This window comes from Hevea brasiliensis, unplaced genomic scaffold (assembly GCF_030052815.1).
Source record: "Hevea brasiliensis isolate MT/VB/25A 57/8 unplaced genomic scaffold, ASM3005281v1 Scaf613, whole genome shotgun sequence".
NCBI classification, from domain to species: domain Eukaryota; kingdom Viridiplantae; phylum Streptophyta; class Magnoliopsida; order Malpighiales; family Euphorbiaceae; genus Hevea; species Hevea brasiliensis.
This window is the reverse complement of record NW_026615155.1, coordinates 25911-35794: the sequence shown is the minus strand read 5'-3', so window position 1 is coordinate 35794 and position 9884 is coordinate 25911. Positions and strand designations below refer to the sequence as shown.

The 9884-nt window shown below is 32.1% G+C and overlaps 2 protein-coding genes across 5 annotated transcripts; both read right to left on the bottom strand.

The window, feature by feature from the left end:
* Nucleotides 1-21: 21 nt before the first annotated feature.
* Nucleotides 22-1784, bottom strand: LOC131177596 (protein mak16-like). Its single transcript, XM_058142637.1, has 4 exons — nucleotides 1534-1784; nucleotides 1316-1425; nucleotides 1083-1201; nucleotides 22-1005 (listed from the first exon to the last, which is right to left on the bottom strand). The coding sequence occupies exons 1-4, from the start codon at nucleotides 1593-1595 to the stop codon at nucleotides 865-867; spliced, it is 432 nt and encodes a 143-aa protein (XP_057998620.1). The 5' UTR covers nucleotides 1596-1784; the 3' UTR covers nucleotides 22-864.
* An 863-nt stretch (nucleotides 1785-2647) lies between these two features.
* On the bottom strand, nucleotides 2648-7399 carry LOC110647762 (protein PAL OF QUIRKY). Of its 4 annotated transcripts, none has more exons than XM_021801736.2 (5): nucleotides 7070-7399; nucleotides 6235-6902; nucleotides 5731-5814; nucleotides 3972-4211; nucleotides 2648-3619 (listed from the first exon to the last, which is right to left on the bottom strand). In XM_021801736.2, exons 1-2 carry the CDS (start codon nucleotides 7257-7259, stop codon nucleotides 6475-6477), a joined length of 618 nt encoding a protein of 205 aa, XP_021657428.2. In that variant the 5' UTR covers nucleotides 7260-7399; the 3' UTR covers nucleotides 2648-3619; nucleotides 3972-4211; nucleotides 5731-5814; nucleotides 6235-6474. The 4 variants fall into 4 exon arrangements, with proteins under 4 accessions (XP_021657428.2, XP_057998622.1, XP_021657427.2 ...); XM_058142639.1 differs by having other exon boundaries at nucleotides 5757-5814; XM_021801735.2 differs by lacking the exon at nucleotides 3972-4211.
* Between the last annotated feature and the right edge of the window lie 2485 nt (nucleotides 7400-9884).

Here is a 9884-nt window from a genome sequence, read left to right as displayed (position 1 = left end):
TTGAGCTCCTGAGTACTCAACTTGCTTACAGTTTAATGCACACCATTAAGCCTAAAGGAGCCATGACTAAATCAATCTCCAGCAAAATTTGGGAAATCTTAATTAAGAATGTGATTGGCAAAAAAGCAAAAAACTAATATCTTTCTTATGAAAAAAAATTCGTCAAATTTTGTTTACAGATTATTCATGGTGAAAAATAGCGTTTCGCATCCTGCCAGTTAATTGTCATCTTCTTTTCAAATAAGAAGGAACTAATTGTGCAACTACTTGGACTTTCACAATTTTGTATAGATAATTATAAAACTATTTTTATTGTCTGGAATCCATAACAAATTCATGCTACTAAATCTTTTAGCATAAGCATCAATCACTTAAAACAATGACACTCATCCAATTCCTGTTAAATGCCAATTATCAAAGCTGTTAACCGGGAAAAAAATGGAAATCATCCAAACCTATATCAGGTCAAAAGTCAGAGATAATATTCCAGAAGAATGTCCATGAAGAGGCTCTTTTAGATGGCAACGGTTGCCCCATAAACAGTGTAAAATCAAGAACACAATTCTGTCATTAGAGGAGATGACGAAAAACAACCTCACTCGCTCCAGACATTTCATAGGTTCAAGAACTATTATATTTAAAAAAAGCAACATGTAAGATGTAACTATCACGTCACAAGTTAAATGGTAACACCAACCAAAAGGTGTATTATAACATGAAATTCAGAGAAAATTAGAGCATGGGTCTAAGGTGTTGCTCAATATTCCAAAATCACTCCATAAAAATGTTGCCAGGACAAACAAAGCGGTGCACTAATACAGTCCACCATTCTTAGGGCATAATTCCAGCTTCATAAAAAATTGATTACAGAAAGAAGAAAAATTTTATAGCACAGTATGGAGCTAACCTTGTCTTCAAAGCAAGCTTCCTCATACGAATGCGCATCTGAGTCATTTTGGTTAGCCGTTGCTTTACTTTGTGTACGAGCAACTTAGGCCAATAAGTCTGTCAATTGAAATAGAGCATTAAAAAACAAGTGCAAGAGGTTATCAGATTAATGTCAAGCAGCTAATCTTCCATACCAAGTGTTTATCAATAATCTCAAGAGCCTTTTCATAATTTCTGGGAAGCTTAACTCTTTCCCACAATTCATTGGGTTTATGAGCCCTTTCTATTGTCTTCATATATAGATAGAAAACTCCTGCAGAGCACCACAACCACCAAATGGAAAATTAACACACAAAAGAAAATATAAAGAGCAACAAAATCTAAACGAGGACAAGAAAAAGAGAATAAAAGGGTAAGTGAAAATTACCATCATGATCACGAATGGTGGCATATCGACTGTTAGCGAGAGGGCAAGAACTTCGGTTACAAATCCCCGTCACATTGTATGGGTTTCTACAGAAATTCCCAGTCGTGATTCTGGAAAACCCACAGAAACCAATCAAATTCGAGAAGCCCCCACAAAAATTAAAGTTACCGGAACAGCAAGAAGCAAAAGCAACAATATCTGTAGGGAAAATGACTTACTTGGCCATGAAACTGCAGTGATTGTGCCTGATAACCTGCCATATAACCTCATCGTGCTGCATCGTTTGATTAGATAATTAAAATATTCACTTCTTGTTCTCCTTCTAGTTTGTGGGTTCGTTGATAATTCCTCTGGGTTTTGGGAGCTAGGGCTTTAGCTGTCTCAATATGTGTTCAATTCAAAAATTGGTGAAGTATATCAGTGATTCCAGCGAGGAAAGCTCCAACGCCTGCCTCTTCGAATGGGAGTTACTAGTTAGCAGTCGGGGGGTATACCCTAAAACCCAGTGTACAAAAACGCATCGTTTTGCTTGAAAGTTCGATGCAAGTAGGCCGCTATCAAACCTGTTTATTGGATGGGTCGTTAGGCCCATTACATTTTATGACCCAGCTCAAATGATTGGTCTATTTATTTTCCCAAATCTGATTTAAGTAATTAAACAAAATTATTTAAAAAATAGACAATATATAACTTCTATCAAATTTAATCGGGTCTTGATAAATCTAGTGATATGACTAGATTTAAAAATAATATTTTATTATAACAAGAAAATAACAGAGAGAATTAAAAATTAATTATTCACTTGGAAATTTATTTACAAATTCGATTGATTTTTATAAAATTATTTCAATAATATTAAAGTTTCATGAAAAATTTCCCGAATGAAAAAGAAGCTTCATGAAATTGAAATTAACATTTTTAGAGTTGAAAACATTTTACGACTGCATAGGAAGCAATATATAAATTGATTTAACATTCAATAAAAACTTATTTTACATTAAGTTTTAGAGTTTGAAATTATTTTTTTAATAAAAATACTATTTTAAATATTATTAAAAAAAATAATTAAAAAAATTTATTTTATTATTTTAATAATTTTTATTATTAAAACTGATTAAATTTAATTTTTAATTATTTTTTAATATTTTTTAATTAATATATTTTAAAAAATAATTTCCCAACAATAATTTCAACCAAATAAACTTTAAATCTTCAAGTTGTAATGGGCAATATCTAATTTGAGATAACTCAGACAAGCTGACCCCGCAAGAACAGCCGCCTTCTCAATCCCCATCGTCCCTTATAAAAGAAATGTCAAGTCAAGACAATACATGTGGATAGTAGAGCTTCATTTTTGTATAAGATCATCTTGTCCACTTCAGTCACATGGACCCAAAAACAAACATTCAAGAAATAAATTATTACGAAAAATTGTCCCTCCCTTGATAATACCCACTTTGAAGTTAAACATTCCAAGGGGTCCACTAATAGTGATCCCACCTACACCTCATCAATTTCAGCTTCGCTGCTTTCCATATTCACTTAGTACCCCACATCGATGCTTGCAGCTCATTAAACAAACAGTGACCTTACAGTGTCAGATGGGGATTGAACGCTCTGTGGGATCCACGAGATTGCCACTTGATGACTATCAATATCTTCCTTTCTCTGTCAAAAGCAAGCTCATGTCCTGGGTGGCATCCTCCATTACGAGCAAGTTGAAAAAAGAAATAAAAGAAAAGATGACACACGGTGGTGGGGTACCGTAACATTAATTCATTTTATCGTTATCTTTCATAAGATAACAATGTTCAACTCCCTTTCATCGTGTTTGTTTTGCTCGTTAATTAATTTCTCTCTGATTTTCATCTCCCCAGAATTAGGGACAGCGAAGAGAATCTTTCTTTTGAAGGCTAAGTAAGTGGAGAGCCTTATCATGATGGCTCTTTCCTCTCCTTGCAGCAGGAGCGCCACTTTGGCCTTTCTCATTGATGAGCATGAGCATTGAGCTACACAAGGTATGGTCCTCTTGCATTATGGTGTTTCTATCATGTAAATGTTATTTGGTCCTCTTGGTACGTCTTTACTCTTTTCCATGTTTCGCTAAATTCCGGAAGACATGGCCTCAATTGAATTTCATAGCCTTCACTTCTGGAATTATCTACTCGTAATTAAAGAAAACCACGGGTGCAGTGCATTTTAGTTTGGAATGTGTGCCATGCCACCTTCATAGCGCACAGATTGATAGTATGTAGTCAAAATGAAAGCCGCTCATCACCGGTTACATTAATGGCCCATAAGTCCCTATCACAAATAAAAGCAAAAAATATTAGCATAAATGCATAATGTGGTAGATAAAACATGGGATATAATATCATAATTCTTTCCAATTTTAAGCATATATTATTCGCATAAAACAACAAAATCGTTTTATTTAATCAAATGTAGATGGAGGAGAAGACGATCAAGACGCATCAAAGACCAACATTAAAAAACCCCAAAATTGTTCAATGTCAATCTCCAATTTAATCAGAGAATAAGTCACCCCATAGCTGTCATTAAGAGTAGGTTCAATGTAATTCTCCAATTTAATCAGAGAATAAATCAACCCGCAGCTTTCATTAAGAGTAGGCTTGCATCTACAAACCATGTCTACCTGATCAAAAGAGCAGCTGCTCCAATAAGCCTGGACAAGGAGAGCGAAAGACAATCTTCTATGGTCTTACCATTAAATCACCGGAATTCTTCTCAAAATCTAAAGTGTAATATCCTATAACACCTCATACCCCTGTATTTTAGACACCTAGGTTGAAGCTTTGCTTTGTTCTACCAACATGGTACTCGTTGAATGGAGATCATCACGTTGCCCCGCTTGATATCACTCACCATTTCTTGACTTCGGTAACAATGCAATTCACAAAAATTTAAAAACATCAACTTAATAAAAAAAATCAAATTCTCTAATTTTAACAGATATCGCATTTAAAGAGCTGATATGACACCTATCAAAGAACAAAAAAAGATTTCTCTCTCCTCTCTCTCCAAACAACAACCCCAACCCCAACCCCAACCCCCCAAAAAAACAACACACCAATTCAACTCCCCTTCCCCCTTATATCCCACCCTCTCTCCATTCTTCTGCAAATTTGCTCCATAATTATGCAAATTGAAATCCAAATTTCAACAAACTCAAATTGTACTTCTACCAACCTTTTCAAGCTTAATTTTTTAATACTGAACATGAGAAAAATAAGAAAAATTCTTTGCAAACCAAATATCTAGAAGTAATCAACAAAGTGATCAATGGGTTGGATGGTTCAACATGATTCACAAACCAAAAATGGTGAGTGCTGAGGCTGGCATTGCAGTTTTAGCAACTAGAATTAGCTTTTATTATTTTCAGAGAAAAAGTTTTTCTCAAAAAATTTGAGAGAATTCTGAAGAAAGTGGGATTTACAACAAAAGTTGAGGGCTGCGAGTAAAATACGCCCACGCACAATAGAAGACACATAATGGGGTATCTATGTCTAGATTAGGAGATAAAATGAGCACAAGGCCAAAAAGGAGAAAAAAGAAACAAAAAGAAAAGAAAACCCTTAAAAGCTGCAAGGAAATAAGAACATAAGAAAGGCAAAAGAAGGTGTTTATTACCTCAGACTCTAATGAGAACACGAAAAGGAACAAAGAGTACTATTATGTGCGTCAGTTGAAAATCCGAAATTTCAAGCCATGAAGGTAATTGATAAAAGGGAAATATGCAGATGAAAGAATTATTTTAATTGAAATTTCTTATCGAGATCTAAAAGTTATTTCATTGGCCAATGCTCATTTTTGTTTATATGTTGGTATGGATAAGAACTGTTTATAAGAATCCAGCTGGAAAGAGATTGTCAAACACCGTACTCTTCTGATGGTTCCTAGTATGGCCAACAAATCTGCTGCACAGTAGACGTGCTGAATCTTACACTCCCATGTCCCATGGCTTAGAGAGAGAAGTTTTAATGTCAGACACCAAACTTCTGTCAATAAACGCGATCTCCTCCCCTTAACAAAGGTGGGAAAGTAGCCATTTAAAAAAAGGCAAAAGGAAGAAAGTGCGGGAATTAATTTAAGGGTGATTGTGAATAATGGGGAATAAACAAGTGCATCTTTTGGAATAATGATTCAAAAAGTTCATGCGCAAACCATTTGGATGGAATGAGAAAGAAGTGCCAAGGTTTGTGCGCATATGCTCAGAAGTTTCCAAATCAATTTTTTGCTTCGAAGCTTTGCAATGCATACAAATAAAACAAATTCGAAGAATGATTGGAGAAAACACAAGTAATTGGCACCATAAATTCAAGAAAGGAGATGCCACATTAATGTAAATAAAGCAGAAATGCAAATTGCTTCTGTCATTGACCAAGGAAATTTACTTAATGCATTTTCCAGAAAGAAGAACCTTCGTATATGCTTCTCCATCAACTTCCAGCTTTATCCACCAGAATCTCCTCGTCAACCTGCAAATCAAAATTTAACAGCAAAATTAGGCAGGAAAAGAAAAGGGCAAAAAAGATTCGAACGGATAAAGCAATACAAAACGAGTCCTAATCAAACAAGAAACACATCATTAAACCCTAAACAAACAAGAAACACATCAATACAACCAAAACAAAGACAACCAAACAGGGACAATAAAGAGGAGGAGGAGGTTTGTGAAAATGGAATATACGAGACCAGCCATCACATGACAGGCACGTGCTAGCCGAAAGAATAACGGAGAAGGAGACGTGGCACGCAACTACGGAGGAATCTAGCGATAAACAATAGGGAGAAAGCACCTGCTGTTCTACGCGAATGGAGACAATGACGATGGAAAATTGGGGAGGTGACGCGAAATCTGTAAATAAAATGGAAAAAATCCAAAGGAAACAACTCACCATCACAATAAATGGTTTTTTTTTTTCTGGGCATCCAAACTCGGAAATTGGACTGAAAATTCATTAATTTCCACGGACCAAAAAGCAAATCCTTCTAAACGATTTACAGTCCCCAAATTACAATTCATATATATGCTTCCGGTAGCTCCATTCCTTTTCTTTTTTAATATATTTTTTCCCTTTCTTTTACTATTTATATTTCAATTTCTTCTCATACGTCTCAGTTCAGTTCCGGAGCAGCTATTGCCAATGATGCCCGTTGTGAACCATGTAGGCATGGCTAGGGTTTCCATAAACATGGTAACCATAGTAAGGGTGAGGAAGGATCTTCTTCACGGGATACGCTACCGGCTTCGGGAACTGATGGTAGCATCTCGGTGTAGAAGTTGAAGCCGCTGAACCAACAGTGGCAGCATAGCTATTAGATGGTGATGATGATGAAGAAGACGACGACGATGACGACGAAGAGGAAAGAGGAGAAGAGATTTTTTTAGGCATGAAAAGGAAGGCCCTGATCTTTGGGGTTGCAGCTCGATCGTATTCCTCGATGAGATTAGCTAGATCCTCATCGGAGGTGATCGATACCAGAGCGTCTAGATCCTCTTTTGGCAACTGACAACGGAGACTCACTCTCGTCCCACACAACTCCCCAAGCTTCAACAACAGCTCTGTATAGACCACCACAGCCAATAATTCCATTCCAAATCATACTCCATAATCAAATTAGCTCACACACACACACATAATATATACACAACATATAACGCATTCAATATTTTCACAATTAAACAAAATTAACAGAATAAAACACAAACACAAATTAATTAGGACTAACCAGAGAAGGAAATGGAGCGGTCAACGGCAAGAACACGAGTTTCTCCACCATGATAACGGAGTTTGCCGTCAGGATAACGGGGAATGATCTTGCCCCCATGGCTGCAAAGGAACTTGATGGTGGTAGCGGTGGAAGAGGAGGACGGCGGTTTGAGGTGACTGTTGGTGGTGTCAAGGGAAGGTCCGACCATGCTGTTTTGATTTAGAAAAGAAATGGGGTCCAGTTTTTGAGATTTGAAAAAGAAAACGAATAGAAAAACTTTAGCAGGGAAGAGGAGGAGGCTTGGAGAGTTGGAGGTGGAGTTGTAGTTCCTCTTCAAGCCTAGGTATGGTACGCTTCTCCCTTTATTTATAGAGCTTCTGGTTTTACCCTTTTACAGAGCACGGTGAGCGGTAAGAAATGGGTGTGGGTCCAGCTGACGTCAGTTACATATTCTGATATGATTAAAAAATATATTTAATTATTTATATATACTTTAATTAATTTTATAAATATATTAATATAAATATTTAATTTAATAATTATTAATTTTATTATTATATAAATTTAAACTTAAATTAGGTGTGATATAAATTTAAAATAAATAAAATTAATAAATTTTTTATATTTTAAATTAATTTTTTTTAGATAAAAAGAAAATGACATATTTGTAATAATGCAATATGATAGTTTAAAGATTCTGTCAATTTTTTATATTTAATTATTAAGTAGAGAAAATTAAATTTTTTAACATGTAATCCATTAAGAAGGGTACATACCTTTTAATAAAATTATTATAATATTTTTAAGATATGAAAAGAAAATAAAATTATTATATTTTTTTTTTAGAATAGGAAAAAAAAAGTAGAGAAATATCACACACTGTTTAATAAAATCATCGTAATTTTAATCATTTTACAATTGGATATAAATGATAAATTTCATTAGTTATTCTAAAATTTAGAAGTTATAATAAAATTGTTCATAAACTTAAAAATATAATATAAAATTTTTAAATTTTAAAATTTTATGTAATAAAATTATTTTGACTTTTAATAATTAATTTATACTATTGAAAATAACAGTGAAGTGGATAATTTTTTTTTCTCTATGTGATAATAATAAAACGAATTATAATATTATTCACAAAGCCCTCATAAAAGAATCTAAATCCTACAAAATAATAAAACGCTTTATGTATAATATATATAGTAATTGATTAGAGAGTTTTTATTTAAAAATAACAGTAATTATGTATTTTATTATAACTCTGAATTATTTAGATTAACATTTTAATTATAAATTAGCTATTAAAAATTAAAATATATATATATAAAATGTAAAATTTTAAATTTTAATTTTTATATTATATTTTTAAATTTAGAGCATCTTTGTTAACCCTAAAATTCAATAACCAACTCGTAGAATTTATGCACATATAAAAATATTAAAAGATGGAATAAGTTGGTAAGTCTGCAGTAGACGAAATATTAATTATAAATGGTAAGGGTATATATGATTAGCAGATTCGTGTGCTTTACGTGTATTCCAATCCAATCTTTTATATTTCTTTCATTTTCGTTAAGAAATCGTTAACCAGCCCAACAAACTAACAAATCCGTTGCAAACCTTTTCTTTATTTTCTGTTATAAAAAAAAAAAAAAAAAAACTTTTCTTCTTTGTTTTTCCAAATATTTCTCTGCCTTTCAACATTGATGCTTATTAATTATTTAAATTAAAAATATATGGTTAAAAAAAGGTGAATAAAAGCCATCATTCAAGGAAAAATAATCAGTGATTATTTAAGATATATATATTTTTTTAAATTAAAATTTTATTGGATATAGCATAATTTTTATTGCAAATAGTAATTCTTTGAACTCAATTTTGAACAGATTATATCATGAGAATTAATTCAAGCATGCATCATAAAAATTCATAGCCATAACCAGATGATAATATAAGCAAATATTTTTCTGCACCAAAGGAAATTAATAAAAAAAAACAAAAAAAAAAAAATTTGTTTTCACTTGACGTAGAATAGTCAATAAAATTTAAATATCTTTTATTCTAACAGCTTCTTCCTGAATCCACAATCATTCGACGGCTGCATGTATGTATGGTCCAGTCTTCCAGCAATCATGATCAAGCCATAAGGAGATCAATGGGGAATTTTTTAGTGTATTTTAAAAATATATAATTTATTCCACTTTTAAGGGTATATTTACCTTCAATAATTATTTTTTTACGTAATATTATTCACTTTTTTTTCATAAAATTAAAATATTTATATATTAAATTTAAATTATAATAATTTTAAAATTAATAAAGAGTCACAAAATTAGATGTGTGTGTATATATATATATATAGGAACAATTTTAGTTAGTATGAATTATAGATCAAATATATTTATGACTTATTATTTATTTATAAATATAAATAACTACATAAATAATAAGTTAGTTTTCATTGAAATAAACTAAATCAAAATATTTAGAGTAGAATATTTTTTAATCAATTTATATATATTAAAATTAAAATTTTTATCCAAATATTTTTAAAATACAATTTATTGATCTACTTAAAATTAATCAATTTAATTAACATATTGTTTGAATGGAAGGGTTTTGAGGGTAAAATAAAGTAAAGTAAAATTTTAGAAAATGTTTAAGTTATTTGAGATAAGGGTACAGAGGAAGAATAGTTTTTTTATGGTTAAATCCTTCCATTTTTCAATTCATCGATCTGGTGGGTTAAGGGATAAAGTTTTTATATTTCTATATTATCATTCTTTAATTTCTAAAAACCAAAAATTACCCATTCTTTGTTTTTATA

What these genes read in the sequence shown, in the direction of transcription:
- LOC131177596 (XM_058142637.1), bottom strand. Translation starts at nt 1,595, where the DNA reads ATGCAGCACGATGAGGTTATATGGCAGGTTATCAGGCACAATCACTGC. An exon ending in CACTGCAGTTTCATGGCCAA is followed by an intron (nt 1,426 to 1,533) that starts GTAAGTCATTTT and finishes TGGGTTTTCCAG; the next exon opens with AATCACGACTGGGAATTTCT. An exon ending in AGATTATTGATAAACACTTG is followed by an intron (nt 1,006 to 1,082) that starts GTATGGAAGATT and finishes TTCAATTGACAG; the next exon opens with ACTTATTGGCCTAAGTTGCT.
- LOC110647762 (XM_021801736.2), bottom strand. Translation starts at nt 7,259, where the DNA reads ATGGTCGGACCTTCCCTTGACACCACCAACAGTCACCTCAAACCGCCG. An exon ending in CCGCTCCATTTCCTTCTCTG is followed by an intron (nt 6,903 to 7,069) that starts GTTAGTCCTAAT and finishes TGGTCTATACAG; the next exon opens with AGCTGTTGTTGAAGCTTGGG.